Genomic DNA, 20,778 nt, shown 5'->3' with positions numbered 1-20,778 from the left:
GAGGGATGGTTGCTTTTGTGAAGGATTTGGGGACCAGGGTGGCCGATTGCCTCTGAATAGACCCCAAAACGGCACCGGGGGGTGCAGCGAGTGATGGGAACTCTGCAGACCCCCGCGCACCCACCGCAGGCCAGAGATGTTTGTGGGGGGGGGTGCGGGTGGGGATTCAGCACCCAAAAACTGAGCCGAATCCCACCCTGGCACTGCCTGTTTCTCCGCTGCCCATGGGGGGCTCTGAGCCCTGAACCCCACATTGGGCTCACCCTGCCCCCCCCGGCACCCCAGAGCTGTTGGCTCTGCGTGCGCGCCCCCCAGCCCCCACGCGCGGATCGGGGACTGACGGCCTCCCGCCTCCCCGTCACCCTGTCACCGCTCTTTCGGAATGGCAGAGGGGGTCCCACCTCCTCCCGCCGCCCCCACGGGGGTCCCTCCCTACTGCCCCACGGGGGACAGGGGCTCTGCGGGGACAGACGCCTTCCCGAAAGGAGACACTGCGACGCACCACCCCCCCGCCCCAGACCTTTCTTGCAACCTTGCCTTGGCCAAGCTGAGGTTTATATTTAGACCTCCAGGAGAAGCGAGGAGAAAGGCGACTTGTGACTTTTAAGCTCTGCCTGTAGCTCCCTTCCTCCCGGTGGGAAGGTGGCTCAGAAACCGGTTGCCCGTCACATCCCCCACCGTCCCCTCTCGTCCCGGCGGCAGGTCCGTGGCCACTGAGGGGTCCGGTGGCTGCTGGCACCGACGTCCCCGCGCCCTGCCTGCACCTTTGCGGGGACTTTCTCCCCCCGTCCCGGGCTGTTTTCCACGCAGGGGGATCAGGTGGGTGCCTACAGCCCTAAACACCACCCCGGCGATGGCGGGGGCTGTCCTGCTCCCGTCCACCTCCAGCTCTCCAACTGCGAAGCCCCTGATGTTGCCTGCACCGCTCCGGGCACCGCGACTATGACAAACCCGGTGACATCCAAGACCCTGTAGACCCTTCCCGGTGCCCTGGCATCAACCCAGGGCTGAACCCGGTACTTACTGTTGGGTAGAGAGAGCGAAATCCCAAGGAGAGACCTTTTAGGGCCAGAATTTCCCTCTCCTTCGACTCCGGGAGGCTTTTAGCTCAGCAAGTGGCTGTTGGCAGAGCAGCTGCTGCTGCTGTCAGATGGTCATGTGTGAAACCTGAGGACACAGGATCCTTCAGGTAGCCTCGGCCCCGTCTCAGCTGTGGCATTCGTCCCCCGCCGTGCCAATCATGGGGCTGGCGGCGCCTGCAAACCCCCCGTGGCCGCATCGCCCGGTGCTGCCGGGGTCCTGCATGGCCGGACCCCCCCGCCTTGCACCACGGCCACCCCGGCCACGCGCCCAGCCGGGGGACGCGGCCACCTGGGGCGGTCACGGTAGCGCAGCAGGGTGTCCCAGCTGTTGAGGTGGCTTTGGACTGGCTTTGGCACCAAATGTGCCGTGGGGAGGCGGGAGGGGAGGCGGGAAGGGACCCCGGCCGGCACCTCCCCATCTATCTCTCCCAGAAGTGACATCTGATTGGAAAGAGCAGCGGGACAACTGCAAGGGCGGCGGGGCCGGGGTGGGGGGGGGAGTTCGGTGCCAACCCTGCTGCCAACGTCGCCTCCGAGTCGGTGGCTCTCTGGGAGCGTTATTTGGTCGTGCAGCACCCAGCGCCGGCCGTAGCTCCTCCTCTTGCTTGCAAGTGGGGGGCATCTGCCCTTTCTGCTTTGTTGCCCCCGTGCCCACCCTCCGCCGCTGCTGAAAGTTGCACCAGAACCATGTTTCTTTGCACACCAGGAGCATCCAGTGGCCAGAATGGCCAGTAGCCCTGCGGGGTCACCCTGGTTGGACAGCAGGGTGCTTTGACACCCGTGTCCCTTGATGCACACCCTGCCCGGGGAGACCTCCGTGGATCTGAGCCGGACCAGGGTGGCACAGGGTGGTGCAAAAGGACGGCTTGCTGCATGGTTGTCCCCCCTCGTGTCCTTCCTGACAGGGCCTTTGGGTGCTCTTTGCGTGCCCAGGTAGTTGGTCGGGTGTGTAGGGTGCTCAGGGGGCACCCAGGATTGGGAGGAGAAGGTGGCGGGGTGACCAGCTTGCAGGGTCAGCCCTTTTGGGGTGCACAGAGCTGCGTTGGGGGTGGACCAACCACCTCAGCACCCAGCCTGGTCAGAGGAGACTCATCATAGAATCTTAGACTGGTTTGAGTTGGAAGGGACCTTAGAGACCACCCAGTGCCACCCCCTGCCCTGGGCAGGGACACCTCCCACCAGCCCAGGTTGCTCCAAGCCCCGTCCAACCTGGCCTTGAACCCCTCCAGGGATGGGGCAGCCACAGCTTCTCTGGGCAACCTGGGCCAGGGGCTCACCACCCTCACAGCAAAGGATTCCTTCCCAACATCTCATCTAAATCTCCCCTCTTCCAGTTTAGAATAGTCCCCCCCTCGTCCTATCGCTCCCCTCCCTGATACAGAGTCCCTCCCCGTCATCTCTCCAACTCTGTGCAACTCTTCTGCTGCTCGTCCGGTCACAAAATACGCTGTAGCCACTTTCCCCTGCTGGCATGGGCTTTACTGGAGCTGAAGCACCTGCCCTGCCCAGCCGGGCATCCCTTGCTGTTGTGTTCCCATGACAATTCCCCTTTCCCTGCCTCCAGCCTCTCGCCCGCGGGGGTCCTTTGCTCGCTGGCGTCCCATGCAATCAATAAAAACAGGGCCAAGGTTGCGAACCTGAGCACCCAGGGAGGTGGGAAGTGGAGTTCCTTGGCTCAATTCTGCTTTTTGCTCAATAATTTTCCTTTTCTGTCCAAGACCATGGAAATACAGCAGCGCAGGAGACCGGGTTTAGCTCTCGCGGGAGAGGTTGTGCAGCGTGGGATGGAGGATTAGCTCCCTGCGGGAGATGCTGAAGGTGTGCTTTGGGAAGCGTAACTTTTGATTTCTTCAATTAAAAACCGACCCCAGGGCTCTTTTTTGCTGGCTTGGAGGCCAGGCTGGGCTCAGAGCAGCTAAAGCCAAGGGAAGGAGGGAGTGAGGAACTCCCAAGGGATTGCTACATCCAGGGCAGAGAGCACCCGGAGCCCGTCGGGAGCTCAGCAGCAAAGCAGCAGCCTGTACCCACGGGCAAAGAGCATTCCCCGTGCACCCAGCGGCCGGTGGTTTCAGCGGGCCGGGAGGGCAGGGACAGGGACTTCCTCCCCCTGTGGCTCTGGGGACTTTCCGCTTGCTCCGTTGGTCACAGCAGGAAATTCAGGGGATGTTCGCCGGGTCCCGTCAGCTGCCAGCTGCCCCAAACCCAGCCTCGGCACCGCCGGGAAGCCTGTGCAAGCTGCACTGGTCTTTTTTTGCTTTGTTTCTGGCCTGGAGCAAACCTGGGGTGAGGAATGTGAGGGTGGAAACCCCGGGATGGGGCTTCTGCCCTTTGGGAAGCTGGAGCAACCCTGGGTGTCCAGCTGGGCAACTGGGCAGGCACAAGGGCACGGTTCTGCCTGCAAAACCAGCTAAATCCCAACTGGAATGGGAGCTTGGGGTACCCAGGGGTACTCACAACACTAATTTGGGAGAAAAACTGTGTCCTTGGGGTGACAGGGCGGGCTAAAGGCAATGCCTGGCACAGCCTAAGGGACGCCGAGGTGTTCCAGGTGCTTTGGTTGGCACCTTCCCCCGAAACTGCCGGCGCTGGGCGCATCCTGCCCCTCGCCCTGCTGGGGACGACTGGCTGCATCCATGGGGGCTCTGTGGGGCTGAGCCCTGGCTGGTCTCCGTGCAGGCAGGGCTGGGCAGAGACGGAGCTGCCCGCACGCAGCAGGGTGGAAACAAGCACGGGGAAGGGGCATTTGCAGGGTGAAGTCCCCCAGCCGCAGATCCGGGCACATCCCGGAGCAGGGACGAAGGAGCGGGTGCGAGCACAGGCATGGGGGCACCCTGGGCACCCAAGGCGGGCGGCCTGGCAGCCCCGGGGAGGAGCAGGGGATGCGGGCAGGGAAAGAAGCAAGAGGCAAAAGCACAGCTCTCCCAGCCCTCAGCCTTATCCCCATCCCCATCTCTGGTTAACCCTCCCCTGTCCAAGGCTACAGAGGGGGATCCTGGGGGTTCCCCGGCTTTTGCCGGAGCCTTGAGGGGACGCGCGGGGCCGGGTGCAACTCTCCCCCCGCAGCGGCGTGGCCCCTTACCTTACTCCCTGGGTGCTCTCAGGGCAGAACCATTGGGTGCCGGCACCCAGGGCCAGCAGGCGGTAGCCCCCGGGGTGCTCTGGGGTCCCTCCGCGCCGGCCGAGCCCGTGTCCCGGCGCCTTGTTGCGGGGACGCTGCGCGCCGCGGGGCTGACACCCTGGATCCGATGTCAGTGCCCGCGGCGGTGTGGCGGGGCCGCAGTGCCACCCACCGGCAAAACATCCCCCCCCCACCACACACACACACGCACACACACACACACACACACACGCACTTCCCCGCACACCCCACTGCCCTCGGGGCAGGACGAGCCCCCCCCCCCCCCCCCCCGCTACTGGTCCCCCCCCGGGACCCCAGGCTACTGCGTTCCCCCAGACCGCAATGTTATACTTGGAGAAACTCACAATTTATCCTCCTTTAGGCAATTATTCTATCACCTGATGAGCCCTCCCCACCCGGGAAGGGGAATCGGGGAAAACAAGGAAACCCGAGGGTTGAAATATAAAGAGATTTAATAGGATAAGACTAAATAACGAACACTAACAATACTAAAGAACCAGTATTGGTCCTGATACCAATATAAATGTAGGAGGATTCGGCCCGTTCCGTCATAGGAAGCCGTGCACTACCCGCAGGGACAGCCAATGTGGGACACTGCGAGCGCTGCAGATTCGGGAGGAAGGGAAGGGCTCAGGGCTCTGGCACCGGGGCAAGGAGTCCTCCGGCCCACCTCCGTCAAGGGAGAGAGAGACAGAACTCCCCAGCAAACTTTCTGATTTATATTGAACGTGACGTTCATGGTATGAAATAATCCTGTCGGCAGCTTGGGTTAAGTGCCCGGGTCTCGCTCCTCATCCCCGCACCTGGTGAGCTTGAAGACACTGAGACCTTGAAATCCATATCCCGTAGCTGGCTATAAAGTCAATATTTTCACAGATTCAGAGTCTTCTAAAAGTCCCGTTTTGCCAAGCGTTAGAAAAGAAATGAGTCCTGCGTCGCTCAGACCCTGCTGGAGGGGAGATGGGGAAAACCTGCCCCGGCTCTGCCTAGGTTCAGCCACCCCAGATATGTGTCTGTAGGACATGGTCCATGCTAGAGATGCAGCAAACCCTTTGGACAGCATTTCCTGCAGCCTGAAGGCGACGCGCAGTCCCCGTGGGGGTGGCACATCACCCCTCCTGCGCCCACGGTGGCCTCCTGCCTTCCCAGGCTCTGCCCCGCCACGGAAACTACGGGGTTGAAACCCAGCGGGTCATTTGCGGGGGCAGGTTTAGCACCCAGAAAGGCCCGTTCGCAGCTGAAACTACATGCAAAACCCAGTGCTTTTCAAAGCTTTGTGGCAGCCGCGAGGTTCCCACCCAGCACACCCAGCCCTGGCGTGATCCGCTGCTGCTGTCTGCCTCCCAGCCCTGCCGAAGCAGCATCTTCCTCGCTAATGATGGAGAGAGATATTTATTCACCTGTGGTCTCTTCACGGCTGCAGGCAGGCATTTATTTGACAGTTCCCGGGCTCCTCTGGAGGTTTTCTGGCCGGCAACGCAGGGTGTTGCTGGCCCGAGGGGGTGTTGTTTAATGATGCATCTTCCATCTCACCTCAAATCAAGTCTGGGGCTCGGTTTCCTTCCCTCAACGCCTCTTCCTGAGACCGGGCGGGATCTCTGGAGATCCCGCAGTCTGGAAAGGGGCCAACAAGTGGGTTTTATTTAAGGAAGGACATGTGGCTACACGGAGAAATTACAACCCGGGAATTGCGAGAAGCTCCGCCGAGATCGGGTGGCCGGGGTCTTGGGGACACGGGAGACGCCAGGAGGTTTGGGGAAAGGGCATTCGAGGCCTTTCTCGCTCCTGGAGGCAGCGTTTTCCAAGGCAGGAGCTCAGCCCAGGGAGGGTGAAGGATGCTCTTGGGGACAAACAGGGTGGCGTGGCGGTGGCAGCTCCAACCCGGAGGGGACACAGTGTCCCAGCACCTCTGGGACAGCCCGTGATACACCCATCTTGGGCTTTTCTTCACCTTCCTCCTCCATCTCCTCTCCGTGGCCGTGCCCAGAGCCTGGCTGCTTCACCAGGCAGAGAAAAAGCAGATTATTTCTCCCCCCTGGGGAATATTTCCAGGCATTACAGACACCGGCAGGGTTTCTACCCTCTAGGAAGCCTGGTACCAAGTTATCTGCCTTTGTAGAGCAAACCAAACCTCTCAAAAGCAATGCTGGATTTCAGAACAATATTTTATTGGCCAAATCCTCACTAGCCCCAGGCAAACGAATCCCCAGCGAAGACGGGTGAGCCCCACTGCTTGCAAACCATCCCGTCCCTCTGGTGCAAAGCCCCTGGCGAGCTGCAGAGCTCCTCGGAGCTGGCATGGTGGGGATGATGGACCGTCTGCCCCGGCACCGAGAGCAGCGGAAGCAACAGGCACGGGAGAAAGGGAAACTTTGTGGAAATCAAGGGGGGATCCGAGGCATGAGACCGTCGGGGGTCTCACCTAGGGAGCTGTGGGGCTTGGTCCGTCTCTGTATTTGTTTCTCCTCCTCCCAGAATGGCTCCTGGGTGTTGTGTCTAGGCGTCTTCCCATAATTTTGTAAACCAAGGAAGGAGGGGAAAATAACCAGCAGTAAATCCCATCAGCGTTGGGGCTGCTTCAGTTTTCATTCCAGTGCCAAAGGAAAAATGCCAGGTGCCCTTTGTGAAATGATATTTGTGTTTCCTACCCTTGCCCGGGGCAGAAGAGGGCGAGAAGCTCTCTTCCCTTCGCCTAAAACACCGACCAAAATGTGGGGAGAGCTTTGGGCGAGCAGGACACCGCCTCTGGGGTCCTCAAGAGCCACCAGCACCTGAGCAGGCAGAGCTTTTCCCAACGGCCGTTTGCACCACCCAAATCTGCCAGACCCAGGACCTACAAAATCCTTTTTATTGCGTTTCTGGGACCGTAGCCTTGCGGCAGCACCACCACCACCATCCTCGGGGAGGTATTTCCCCCCCACCCCCACCCGGAACGCAGTCCTCGTCACGCTGTGAAGTCTTGGGTCGCCAGGTTGAAGACGTTGCTCTCCATGGAGGACTGCCACTTGCCCCAGTTCCTCTTGATCTCAGCCTGGACCTGAAGTGACACCACGGACGGGTGCTGGCACCCAGGACCACCCTCCAGCACCCAACGGAGGGGCAGGAGCTGCACCCGGGGCTCGACAAGGGATCTGGGGTACCAGAGGATGGGGACCCCCATGCATGTCTGCGTGCCCCGGTGTGCACACGTGCGGGGTTGCGTGCATGCCGCGCTCATTGGGGTGCACCCTTGGGGGTGTCTGTGCACCCACGTGTGTGGCTGTGGTGCCCAGGGGGTTGGTGATGGGGGGGACACGCACCTCTCCGTTCAGGAAGCAGTACAGCAGAGCCACCAGGAACCCCTGGAAAGGGCAGAAAGAGAGAATTTCACCCAAGGAATAAGGGTTGGACCCCTCTGTGTTCATCCGCTGCCTGCTTGTAGCATCCTCCCACACCTCTCACCCCACCCTACGGGTGGTAGGTGTATGGCATCAGTGCACGTGCACGAGACCCCAACCCTTGTGCCTTATCCCTGGTGTTTGAGGGGTGCCTGGGGTGTTGTCCCCTCCCAGAAGCGTGCAAAGCCCCAGCAGCCCATCCCAGGGTCCCCTGGTGGGATCTTGGGATGGGACAGGATGGGTTCATGGGGCTTTTGTCTACCCATCTGCCCCGGCCTGTACCTGGTAGGAGCCGAGAACCAGCTCAAAGTACAGACGAGCATCCACACCGATGTGCTCGGGGAAGAGCGCGAACACCACGTAGTGCACCCCGAAGAGAGGGATAAGGAGCAGCGTGGACTTCGTCAGCCTCCTGTGGAGAGTGGTGGCATGAGCGGTGGCCTGGGTGCCAGCGGTGGTCCTCCTACCCTGCGAGACAAGCCCTTCCCAAGACCTTGGTCTTAACCCAAAATAGATTTTCCGCGAAAGGAGGTCTTGGAGGCTCCAAGGATGCTCCTCCTCCTCTGTGTTCTGCCAGGGAAGGGTCCCTGCTGCCCTGGGTCTGCCCAGAAACCGGGGTGAGGGGAGCTCCCCCTTGCCCGAGCCAGCCCTTACATGTACTGCTGCTTGTAATTTTTGCTGATGTCCGGGGACCGGATCTTCTGTGCTAACATCCTGGTGACATTGAGGAAGATGAGGAAGTTCACCTGCCACGAGAAGCCATGTCTCAGGCTCTGCACAGACCCCTGATTGGGTCCCCCTGTTCTTATGGGACCCCCCCGGCTCTGGGGCTGGGATGCTCCGGGGACGTACTCACAAATATGGCCAGGAGGATGGGAGCCTTGATCACCCACCAGTACAGGCTGGTGTAGTCATCCCAGCACCTGGGGGTGAGGAGAAACGGCTCTGCCACCCACTCGCACCCTTTTAGCCCAGGTTTCACCCCGCTTCCCCCCTCCCAGCCCCCTGCCCCGGTTGCACAGCACCTCTTGCAACGGGGCCCCGCCGCAGTATGGGCCCCACTGGAAAATAGAAATAGCTTTAAAATAAAGTGCTGCCCCACTTCTCCCCTCCTGAGCCTCCCATGCATGAGGCTCGTCCCCCCCGCACCCCCCACGACCTGCATGGGGGACACGTGGCCGAGCTGGCCTGCAGCAAGAAGAGGGGTGGCTGCTCTTACCCGTGGTCGTCGTACTGCAGCCTGGTGACCACCCAGACGCAGACCGTCAGCATGGGGATGCCTGCAAGGACAGGCGAGGGTACGGAGTCACCCTGGGGCTCTGGGGAGCCCCCGTACCTCCCCCCCATCCCTTGTCCCCAAAAACACGTGTCTATGTCAGGTATGAGGCCCTGGAGGTGGCAGGAAAGTGACAACCTTTCCCCTTTCTCCAGGTTTTAAAAGGAGATGGCGCCCACTGATGGTGATGTGCCTGTCTGCAAGTCACCTCCTGGCCACCATCCTGCCCCTCTCTGGGCTCTTGCATCTAACCCGGGCACCCGGGACGGGCATTTCCAGCCCCAGATGGATGCGGGAAGAAGGAAGGACCCATCTCTGTCCCATCCTGACCACATTCAGGATGGGTGGGCAGCAGATCATAGAATCATAGAATGTGTTGGGTTGGAAGGGACCTTTAAAGGTCATCAGATGCTGCTACAAAGGCTCTTTGATCGGCATTAGCAAACATTTTCCACTTGGAGGGATTTTGCACACATGCCACAAGGGCAAGGATCAAGCCGTGCTGCCTGACCGAGCACGAGGCCATGCAGAGAGATGCTGGGGTGGGGGGCCACACGGAGAGCAGCCATGGGGACCTCTGTGGACCTCTGTCCAGGTGGGCCACAAAGCAGGCAATCCCCGAAGGCGGCGCAGACCCCAGTCTATGTCAACGGGACCTCACCAGAGGGGGGTGGATCTGCCCAGGGGCCCCTGCACTCACCCCAGCCGATGAGGATGTACCACCAGATGTACCTCTTGTCGGAGGTGAAGGTGAGCAGCAGCAGGGTCTGCAGGTACATGCCCTCCACCAGCAGCCAGTAGAAGTTGGCCAGGACCGAGTACTGGAAGAAGGCGATGGCTGCTTTGCAGTTCGCCTGTGAGGATGAGGAGGGGGAAAGGCTCAGGAGGGCGGGCTGGTGTCAGACCTTGTCCTGGGGGCACAGGGGGTGGGCAGCCTCTCCGTCCATCCGTCGAGGAGACCTGCGATGGCCTTTCAGCGCAGCCCCAGGGATGCTGCGCCGGCGCCGCATGTCACCTGCGGCATTTTCCGCTCTGCCTGCGCAGCATGGGCAGGCGGCCGCAGGCTGTTACCGGAGGACCTTTAGAAACCTGTGTCTGTGGTGTCCGCAGCGTTGTATCTGGGCTGCGCGCAGGGGTTTCCGTTTCTACTGACAACCCCGAATCCACGCATCCGGAGGCGCCAGGTCTGTTTTCATGTACACGGTGCTGCCGGGGCTGTGCAGAGCTTCAGCCCTGCTGGGACGCTCTCCGAGACCAGGGAGAGCTTTGAAGGCAGAATGTGTTTGCTGGAGACAGGGCCCATGCAAAGATGCTGTCGTGAACCTCCTGAAGTCCAGCCAAACCAGCCTTCCCCCCTCCCCAGGTTCACGGCCTCTCTGTTTCTCCTCTTTGCAATGCTAAATCCACCACAAACCCACCGAGACCCCTCCAGTTCAGCTCATGGTGCCCTCTCCTCCACCACGTCAGGGTTGGGACTCGGCGTCTTACCGTCGACATCGTGCAGTGGTCGACAGACTCGTCCGAGAAGAGGACGGCGTCCTTGATGAACACGGCAGCCCCACGCAGTATGAAGGAGGTGAAGAAGTGGATGTGGATGGAATTCCTGGTGCAATGAAGCTTCCTATGGGAGGAAGAGATGTGCTGTGCCCAGGGCGGAGCAGAGAAAGCGGATGGCAGGAGAAGCTTCTCCTTTGGGAGCCACTTCCCTGGCTGGACCCCAGCCCAGGGGGCCATGTCTTGGTGGTGGTCAAGCGCAAAGCCCTGGAGAAGGTTTTCCTCCTCCGAAATCACGAAGGACGGGGTTGTGCTGTGCTTGAAGCTGCTGCCCGGGGACGAGGTGTGCTGGGGCACATCCTCCAGCCACCTCCTGAGAGCATCCTTCTGCAGCACAGCGAGGTCTGCGAAAACAAAGCTTGAAAGGGCAACCTGAGGGTTTAAAGTCTTTGTGTCAGCAGGAAAGGACAACGCTGCGGTTCGTCTCATGCCTCCCTGGTTATCCGTGTTGGCAGGGATGGAGCCTGGCTGCTCTGGGAGGGGAGAGACTGAGAGCAGCCATCCCCTGTTCGCTTTCCTCCAGCCCACGGAGCAGCCAGCGCTGGAGCCCTACCTGAAGCAGGAGAAGATGCCGATGGCCAGGAAGAGGGCTGCCAGGGAGGTGGAGTAGCCGCAGGTGTAAAGCACCTTCATGGTGACAAAATAGCCTTTCTGGAAGGGAAAGCACCAGCGGAATGAGGCAGCACGGGCTGGGAGGAGCTGGTCTGCGACGGGCAGGGAGGTGGCAGGGTGATGCCCCAGCCCTTGGCTTGTGCCCAGCCAAGCTGAGATCCCTCCAGGCATCCCAGCAACAAGGATGAGGTCAACAAGACATCTTCATCTTCATGTTTCATTGCCCAACGGCATGGGGCAACGTGGGGTAGGGTGATGCTAGGGAGGGTGCCCCATGGCCACCCCCCCGGGGGACCCACTTGCCTTGGCTTCGGTGTCGTTGTTGCTGCCAATGGCCTCCAGCTCGCAGGCATTGTAGTAGGGAGGGCTGGGGAAGCTCCATCCCGACTCGGTGCAGTTCCTCCGGATCAGCGCTGCAGCGACAAGAAGGGACCTCACGAGAGCCACGGGCATCGCCTCTGCACGGGCACCCCCAAAACGTCTGGGGATGGCACCCTGCTCTCCGGGACGGAGCCCAGACCCCACCACCAGCACCCTGGCTGTGACAGCAGCGTGGCACCCGAATGGCCTGGCTGCCCCGTCCCTCCCATCCACATCACATCTCTGTCCTCCGGTGCCGGAGGTGCCAGGCCATCTTAAGGCAGGATGTGAAAGCAAACATGAATCCTCAACAGCGGGAGGGAATTAAGGCTAAAAAAAGGGTTTTTTTCATCCTGCAAGGGCTTCATCAAGCCTCTCCTGAGCTGTTTCTGCCCTAAAGCAAGCATTTACCAACCCCCCATCGCCTCTGCCCAGCCGAGGCAGCGCTGGGATGCCGTGGGGGCTGGTTGGGTGCTCTCCTTCACACTCTGCTGCCTCCGAGATGGATGGAGGCAGCGGCTCCCCCGGCAGCAGCATCGGGACCCGGGAGGGTGCGCGGCCTTGAAATAATCATGATCTTACACCGCGTTTTTCATCCGCGGGGCTTGGAGTGGTACCGAGCAGGTCAGGAGCGTAAGGCTGGTGTGTGGATGGGGATAGGAGGGCGCCGAGCAGTTAGGGGACTCTCCTGGTGTCACCCGCTTGGAGGATGAGGTCCCCAAGCGCTCTGCCCACAGGGGATGCTTGCTACAGGGTGATGAAAGGGTTTGAGGACTTTCCTGGCGTGACAGAACCCTGCATCTCTGCTTTTGCCTGTCCCCTGCTTTGGTTGTAATATATGTCAAGCTTTTGGACGGGGCAGGAGCTGTGGGACCGGAGGGGAAGGGCTGGGGTGGCACAAGGACCCCGAGCGGGCAGGGGTGGGTGCAGCTCAGCCCTGGGTCCCAGGGGATGAGCGATCCGGGCTGGATTGAGAGCACTGCACCTTTGGACTTCTTGAAGACGTGGAGGATGTCGGGGCAGGCGACGGCTCGGGACTGGCCGACGGGCACGGCCGACCAGCAGCTCACTCCATCCCACTCCGTCAGGCAGCCTGGGGAAGGAGGGAGGGAGGGAGGGAAGGGAGGGTTAGTACCGCCGGGAAGGGACGTGCTGGGGACACGCACACACACACACGCAGCCCCCCCGGTGCCCGGCACAGCCCGCAGCAGGCACGGCTGCGTGGGTGTAACGGGAGAGCTGAGAGCGGCCGGCCGTCACCCGATCTACGGGGCCATGCCGTACCCCCTCAGGAATTAGGAGCGTCCCGGCTCCAGTTCTGGGAACGGCCTCCCCCCCCCACTGAGATCTCCTTTTGGCCCGGCGGCGAGATGGGACCTGGTATTTCCTGGGGCTACATCAGAGCCAGAGCTCCTGCGGGGAGACGCCGGGGGACGAAGGTGCGGGAAGGGCTGGGATTTTTCCTGGTGGCATCTAAAATAATGTGGGTTTATGCTGGATTTCTGCACCCAGCAGCTGTGGTGGCCCAGCTCGGGACATCTCGCCAGCCCGAAGGAGGAGGATGGGAGAAAGCAAGTGTTCAAGGCCACGTTGGATGGGGCTTGGAGCAACCTGGTCCGGTGGGAGGTGTCCCTGCCCAGGGCAGGGGGTGGAAAGGGATTATCTTTAAGGTCCCTTCCCACCCAAACCATTCTGTTTTCTGTGATTCCGTGATTCTGTTATTCTATAATTCAGACTTGCTGAAGAACAATCAGCTTAAACATGTTTTGCTTCTCTCTCTAGCACCAAGTTCATCTTTAAATGCCTCTCCAATTGCCTTGGAAATGAGAACGGCCGAAAAAGCGAGAATTAGTGCTGCAGCACACCGGGATGAGACATAGACATCACGCTCCCAGGACAGCTCTCCTGCTTGCACATGTACATTATTAACCTTGTAGATATACATTATTAACCTGGAGCCACGTCTATTCCCAGCCAGGGAACGTGGACTCAGACAAGTCTAATTAGTTTTCTCTGATTTTCAGCAAAGCCGTCTGTAGGTATGCGGCCAGGCTGGGAGGGATTTGCAGGGCTGTCATTACAACGTCAAGGTACGTCTTCATTTTTGCTCCGGAGGACAGGTGAACCCAGCACAGCTGCTGGGACCGGTGCTGAGAGCGGTTGCTTCATTTCTTGGAGGCTGAGTGAAATATCTGGATGGGTCTGCCTGACGGAGCCATCCCCTTATATATAAACACATCTCTCGCTGTGTCAGCGAGCTCTTCCAGCACAGTGGGTGCTGCGGGACCGCTTGGTTGGGAGCCAGAGGAGCCACCCGTGGTGCCCGGGATCGAGCTGGGATTCACGCAGCTCTGCGGTGCAATCCCAGTGAATAGAGCCACCCCTCCGTTCGGATGGGGAGGGAAGGTTTAAATCTCCCTTCCCCCTCTGTTTCCCTCTCCTGGGCTGCTGCGGCATCCAAAAAAAAAAAAAAAACCCAAAACATTTCTTAGCAGCTTGCAAAATGGGGACAACTCTGCCGTGGAGGAGAGGTGATGGAGGCAACATCTGGGGGGAAAGGGCAAAAAAATCCGCGAGCAAAGGAACTGCCAAGTGTCTCATTGCCCACCTCGCAGGCGGGAGCTGTGCCTTCAGCGTCCCCGCGTTGTCGGTCCCCAGGAGACACCCCATCCTCTCACTGTCCCCTGTCCCCGAGCTCCCAACTGGCGTAGCCCGAGGTGTTTGGTTTGGGCTGACCCAAAGCAACCTGCTGTATTCCCGTTTCCCCGGTGGAGGGCTGAAACATCCCGGAGATCTACATCACCCTCGTCATGTTCTCCTTCACGTGGCCGAAAAGGCCATTTTTTTTTTTCCCCTCAAAAGACAGTTTGATGGGAAATTCCTGCTCCGCGTTTCTGCTGGTTGATTACGTGCAGACCTGCCGGGGTCGCCTCCCTATTTCTTGCTGCTCGAACTGGTATCTGGAGACCTCCAAAAGAGATCGGCCGAGCCTCACCTCACCAGCAGGTTATTTCTTCCCGGCTATTTCGGAGCAGTAAATGCTGCGAGCGCCGGAGCAAGACTTTGAAGCGAAAGCGTCGCCAACGTGAGCTCTAACCGGTTTTAGGGCCCCGCGGCGGGTTCCCTGGCAGGATGCTGAAGCCTGAGGTCCCTGTCCTGCTCCTTCACCCTATACTGCCACCGCGTCCAGCGCACCTGAGCCATCCCCTCCAGCGTCACCCCCCGCAGGACCGTCCCCGCGCTGGCACAAGCGAGCATGGGGGAAGGGATAAATTCGGTTCAGGTGGGCAGCGGAGGCGGCAGGCGAGCAGGAAACCTGGGCTTAAATACTGATTTTAATTACGCATTGATGCCTCTTGCTTATTTTCCCACAGTGAGATTCCTTCCCCCTGGCTGGCACGATCCGGGCTGCGAAATGGATGTTTTCCAATCAACTTGGCTTTTCTCTGCTAAGCTGGATGATACGTTATATCTCCGCGCAGTTACTTAAGCAATTATGCACCTTAACGGGCATCTATTGAGATGCTTCGTCTTTACATTTGTAGTAGATGAAATCCGTTGAATGACGCACTTCTTATCCACTAGGTGATCATTTTTACCCAGAATTTAAGCCACGCTGCTTTTGGATGGAAGTTGAAATGCAATTAAAAAAAAAAAAAAAAACAAAACAGAAAAATCAACAATCCCCCCCCCCCCCCAAACCAACAAAAACCCCAAAAAAGTACAAAAGCAGCACTTTAAAACTGGTTTTCAGTTAGATAATTGGTTTAAACGTCCTGGATGTGTAAAAACTAAGTGGCTCGAAACCTCTTTAGCATTAAAAGTAACTGAGTTAGGAAGGGGTGAAGTGGTGACACGCGCCGCGCGACGCTCGTGCTGGCGACCAAGGCTCTGCATTGTCCTGCCCGGCCCCGGAGCGTCGGTCTGTGGGGGGATGGGAGCGGGGCAGGAGGCTCTGCTTGGGCCACGGCCCTCTCCATCGTTTCATTGCCTTAGATCGGGGGGGGGGACACTCAGCCCCTGCGGTCATTTGCATCCTTCAGCCCCCCTGTACCTCCCCGGTGAAATCTCAGCCCCCACCTCTCCCTGCAGCAGCAATTTCGGGGCTCTCCGGGAACGTTTAGAATCATAGAATCGTTTTGGTTGGAAGAGACCTTTAAGATCATGGAGTCCCACCATCGACCCACCACTGCCCAAGCCACCACTGACCCACATCCCTCAGCACCACGTCTGCCCGGCTTTTAAATCCCTCCAGGGATGGCGACTCCACCACTGCCCTGGGCAGCCCCTTCCAATGCTTGACAACCCTTTTGGTGAAGAAATTTTTCCTAATATCCATCCTAAACCTCCCCTGGCTCGACTTGAGGCCGTTTCCTCTTGTCCTTAGCCTTCACCTCGGCGCCGCTCTCCATTTTCCTGAAAATACCTGCTTTTCTGCATCCCCCTCGCCTCCCCCCGCCACGGATCATCCTCCAAAGACCCCCCTCAGCAGATCCCCCCCCTCCTCCCGAGGGAGACGAGCCCCGTGCGCGGCGGGCGGCTCGCACTCACCCCGCTGCTGGGGGGATCCCGGGGGGGCTGACGTTTGCCTTTCGCTCCTGATCATCTCCAGACATTCAGCTTCTCGCTCTTGGAAATAGAGGACGACGGAGCAGTCGGGATGTGTCGCTCGCACCTTGGGAGGGAGGAAAGGGCAGAGGGTGGGATGCCGGGCATTAAAAGACCTGAGCAGGCGGGGTACCAGCCAATATTCACTATTTCTGCTGCAGCCGGCCCCAGGAGAGCCTACCTACGTAACGGTGCTTTTGGACCCTGACATTTCCTTAGCTTTCTACTGTTTGCCTTGTAAACACCATAAAAGAACCACGGCGATTATTTCTAATTCCCTCTGAAAGCCTGCGATGCTTAAGGGCACCGCTCCGCCAAGACTCAAGCTCCACGCGGAGGAGCTGAGCTTAAAGACGGAGGGGCCGACCCCATCAGCGGGGCAGAGGCGAGCACGTTCAAAGCCTGAGGAAGGAAACCACGTAATTAGAGATTTGAAAAAAAAAAACCAAAAACAAAACAAAAAACCAAACACCTATTTGGGCAGGTCTAATCCTTCCCTTGCCGGCTGGGTTTTGCTCACAGGGGTTTTGTTCCCGTTCAGGCTGGTGTATTTTCATCAGAGGCGTCGGTTATGGCTGTTGGAGTTCACCCTTTCTCCCGTTCCCCAGCTTTTTGGGGCAATGCTGCAAAATGGGCGCAATGACCTCATTAAATCTCCGGGGTTTGCTAGCAGAAGTGCTGAAACACCAAGGAGCATGTCCTGACCCCGCAGCTCCCAAAAAAGCAAGGGATGTGGTGGCTCAGAGCCCTGGGATAGAATCTGCCTGGAATTCCCTGCATTTGGGGTTTACCCCTTTGGTTTCCAGATGGAGAGTTGGGAGATTGAGGCTGGATTTTGCATGCCCATTCCCAAGCATCCATGCCCATTCCCATCCATCCATGCCCATTCTTATGCACCCATGCCCATTCCCATTCATGCCCATTCCCATCCATGCCCGTTCCCATCCATGCCCATTCCCATCCATCCATGCTCATTCCCATTCATGCCCATTCCCACTCATCCATGCTCATTCCCATTCATCCATGCTCATTCCCATTCATGCCCATTCCCACCCATGCCCATTCCCACCCATCCATGCCCATTCCCATCCATGCCCGTTCCCACCCATGCCCATTCCCACTCATCCATGCCCATTCCCATTCATTCCCATTCCCATCGATGCCCTTTCCCATCCATCCATGCCAATTCCCATGCCCCCATGCCCATTCCCAAGCATTCATGCCCATTCCCATTCGTGGCCATTCCCACCCATGCCCATTCCCACCCATCCATGCCCATTCCCATGCACCCATGCCCATTCCCAAGCATCCATGCCCATTCCCATCCATCCATGCCCATGAGGGGATGCAGTCGGGGCTGCAGCATCCGGAGTTGGGGCATGTGTGGGGCCAAGCAGACGGGATTGGGTTGCTGATGGTTTTCAGCGTGAGGACAGAGAGCGAAAAGCTGGAAAAACAGAGGGATGAGGGTGGGCAAGCGGACTCAAGGGCTGGAGGAAAGTCTGGGACATTAAAGCATCGCTTGGCTGAGTCCTGTCCTCCCCTGCCCTGGCCTGGCCACCGTGCGGCCACTCCCCTGGGGCTCCTTCACCTTTCCCAGGAGATTTGGTTTTCTTTTCCTGCCGAACACAAGATTTACAAGGAAATTTCAGGTCTGCAAAATACATTTTGGGGATGGCTGCTGGGCACAGCACGGAGGAAGCACAGTGCTTCATTGCAGTGAGGAAGGACGTGGACTGGGCAGAGGTGCCGCAGCCCCTTTTAGCTGTAAAGCTGCTGGGTTTTATTATTTATGGCCGCGCAGCATGGCTGCTGGAGCAGCGGAGCAGGTAATGTGCAGTGCTCCCTTTGGAGCTTGCTTCAGGGCAGGCAACTCCTTGCTGTGCCTCAGTTTCCCCTTCTGTGAAGGGGCCTGATGCCATCGCTCTCCTTAGAAAGCCCTCAAAGCCTCTGGTACTCCCCTGGTCCTGCTTGCATTCCCTGCTCTTTCCCCTTTCCCTCTTTTTTTTTCTTCCTTTCCCCTTTCCTTTCCTTTCCTTTCCTTTCCTTTCCTTTCCTTTCCTTTCCTTTCCTTTCCTTTCCTTTCCTTTCCTTTCCTTTCCTTTCCTTTCCTTTCCTTTCCTTTCCTTTCCTTTCCTTTCCTTTCCTTTCCTTTCCTTCCCTTCCCTTCCCTTCCCTTCCCTTCCCTTCCCTTCCCTTCCCTTCCCTTCCCTTCCCCTTTTTTCTCTTTTCTTTTTTCTTTCCTTTCTTTTTCCTTTCCTTTTCCTTCCCTTTGCCTTTTTTCTTTCTTTTTTCTTTCCTCTCCTTTTCCTTTCTTTTTCCTTTCCTTTCCCCCCCTTCCCTTTCTTTTCATTTTCTTTTCCTTCCCATTATCCAAAGCCTCCATGTTAGCTAAAGAACTCGCGGAGCGAGGCAGCGCCGGGAGCAATCCCGAAGGCTTTGCAGAGAAACACTGAGCCGAAACCCCCTCCCTCCGGAGCCCTCCACCCCCTGGCATTTGCAGCCGGAGCAATCTGACAAGTCCAGGGTGGCTTTGCCGCATGGCTGCCAGGCTCACGGCGCATTGCTCCGGCAGCACGGACCCCCCTGTGTCACCCCCGTTTCAGCGGGCACCCGCTGCCCCTGGGTCTGCCCAGCGATGGGGAGCACCCAATGCGTGGTCCCTGCCCCCTGCGCCCTCCAGCCATCCCAACCTTCGCGCCTGCGGGTGCTCCCCCAAGCCCTTGGGGTCTGGGGCTCCTTCCAGCCTTGGAGGATGGTGTGAGCGAAGCCCCCTCCTCCAGGACCCACGTCAGGATGGAGGGGACCGTCCCCTGGGCAGGGCAGAGGGGGTCACCCTCCCTGGGGATGCTCTGGAGCATCCCCTGGAGCTGAACCCCACCGGAGCTTTGCCGGCTGACCCTGGCTGGACCCTGAGTGCTGTCCCAGCCCCGGGATGTGCAGTGGGGTCCCGGCATCGCCCACCTCCCTCCCTGCGTTGCACGCCCGCAAATCCTCCCCCAGAAGCTGCTGTGAAAGCACCCGAGTGGGTGCAGCGGTGCCGGCAGCTCGCAGGGCTGTGGCTCGGTGTCACCCAGGGGTTGGGCAGCTCGAGGGATGGGGACGGAGATGGGGACGTGCTGGGGGAGACCTGACCCCTAACCAGGACCGCGGGCATGCCGCTCCCCAGGGCCAGCCGGCCCCCAAAGTGACTGTCACAGGCAAGGGACAGCCACACCACCGCCCACCCTCTCCCCATCCCGTCGTCCCTGGGGACACTTACCCGGAGCATGGGGAGCGCGAGCAGCAGAACCAGCAGCGTGCAGGCACCGGGGAGCCGCCGTGGGCCCCCCATGGCTGGAGCCAACCCTGCGCTGCCCCATCCACGTGTGTCCCAGCTCAGTCCCCGAGGGGTTGGGGACAGCCCGGCTCCTCCTGCATGGCCCTGTGGGTGGGGGGGCCACATCGGCACCCCGGCTCCCAGGGGGGCGACCCAGCACCCTGCTCCCCCTCACCCCGCTTCCGCTGCTCCTTCCCAGCCCTGTCCTGCTGCCGCCTCCCTCTGGGACCCTTTCCCGTGGAGGATGCTTGGTCCCACTCAGGTGACCCTGACCCCGCTCCCTGTGCCCACCCAACTCTGTCTGTCCCCCCCACCCTTGCCCAGCACCGACGGGCTCCGTCTCTCTGCGAAAATGAATGTCACAGCTCCTGGATCTGGTAATATGGCAGGCTCCACCCTCCGCTCCCCCTCCCCACGCAGAGGGCTGGATGCGAGGAGCAGCAGCACAGGGGCGGCGGGGGGGGACATGACACCCCAGCCTGGCCACCCCCGGGCTGCCAGCATCCCCTTCTCTGCTCCCGTCAGGGACACGGGGACCCCCAGTTGGGCTCAGGGGGATGTGCAGCGGAGGGCACGGAGCCCTCTCGCCTGCTCCTTGGATGCTGCTGAGCCGGAAAACCGCCGGGTAAAGGCTGTGGGAAGTGGGGGTGCCGTCGGGATGGGGCGCGGGGGACATGCCGAGGGTGCTGACGCTCCCCAGCCGACTCCAGGCAGGGCTAGAGGAAGGCAGAGAGCTCAAAGGAGATGCCGCGATGCCGGGACACACATGCCCTGACACGTGTGTGCATGCCTGGCCACACGCCGGCACATGGGGTGGGGGGCAGTGATGCTCCTTCAAGCCCTGCCGGCCCTGGCACATCCCCGTCCCCAGCTCCATCCTCCCTGCTCGCCTCCCGCCGACACCCCAGACCCCCTTTCCCAAACGCACCCCCTGTCCAGAAAGGCCCTGGGTGGGCACCGGGTGTCCGGCCGGCTTGGCGAAATAACCTTAATTCTACCCCAAAATGAGGTTTTCGGTCTCGGTTGAGCTCGTGATCTTGGTGGTTTGGTGCTACCAGGGCGGTGGGTGCTGTAACCTACCGGTACGGAAGCGGAGCGGAGCAGAGGGGGTGCTGGTGCACCCCGGGTGTCGGAGCAACCCGTGACGGACACACACCACGAACCCCCCCCCCGCAGGGTCCCCCCCAGGCGTGCCCAGGGATGGGGCTGCCCTTGGGGCCACCTACGCACCCCAGGCCCTCACCTGAGGTCTCCTCCTTATATATATAGATAAAAAAAAATATATAATATATATAAAACCATATATGTTATGAATATATATAAAAACCAAATATATAAACATATAAATATACAAATATATAAATGTATAAATAGATAAATATACAAATATACGAACATATAATTACATAAATATACAAATAAAAAAATATATAAATAGATATAATTCTCCA

The 20,778-nt window shown here is 59.3% G+C and overlaps 2 protein-coding genes across 4 annotated transcripts in view; both read right to left on the bottom strand.

Moving 5' to 3' along the window:
- Positions 1-1,429, bottom strand: part of SCN4A (sodium voltage-gated channel alpha subunit 4) — a 46,664-nt gene extending 45,235 nt beyond the window's left edge. For all 3 annotated transcript variants that reach the window (XM_074561989.1, XM_074561988.1, XM_074561987.1), the window contains exon 1: positions 1,025-1,429. The gene's annotated coding sequence lies outside the window, so the exon portion shown is untranslated. The remainder of the gene's footprint in view (positions 1-1,024) is intronic.
- Positions 1,430-6,369: 4,940 nt separating this feature from the next.
- On the bottom strand, positions 6,370-19,655 carry LOC141732673 (vasoactive intestinal polypeptide receptor 1-like). The gene is made up of 13 exons (XM_074561957.1): positions 19,271-19,655; positions 15,952-16,075; positions 12,386-12,493; positions 11,344-11,453; positions 10,982-11,079; positions 10,363-10,495; positions 9,575-9,728; positions 8,818-8,878; positions 8,455-8,521; positions 8,253-8,344; positions 7,881-8,010; positions 7,521-7,562; positions 6,370-7,258 (listed from the first exon to the last, which is right to left on the bottom strand). Exons 1-13 carry the CDS (start codon positions 19,451-19,453, stop codon positions 7,166-7,168), a joined length of 1,395 nt encoding a protein of 464 aa, XP_074418058.1. The 5' UTR covers positions 19,454-19,655; the 3' UTR covers positions 6,370-7,165.
- Positions 19,656-20,778: the final 1,123 nt, after the last annotated feature.

Source organism: Larus michahellis, chromosome 18 (genome assembly GCF_964199755.1).
Source record: "Larus michahellis chromosome 18, bLarMic1.1, whole genome shotgun sequence".
Lineage (NCBI taxonomy): Eukaryota > Metazoa > Chordata > Aves > Charadriiformes > Laridae > Larus > Larus michahellis.
This window is presented reverse-complemented; position numbering and strand designations above follow the sequence as displayed.

Coding starts and splice junctions, on each gene's coding strand:
- LOC141732673 (XM_074561957.1), bottom strand. CDS start 19,453: ATGTGGCCCCCCCACCCACAGGGCCATGCAGGAGGAGCCGGGCTGTCC. Junction 10,496..10,981: donor GGCATCTTCTCCTGCTTCAG/GTAGGGCTCCAG, acceptor TTCCTCCCATAG/GAAGCTTCATTGCACCAGGA. Junction 8,345..8,454: donor CCATCCTCCTGGCCATATTT/GTGAGTACGTCC, acceptor TTCTCGTGGCAG/GTGAACTTCCTCATCTTCCT.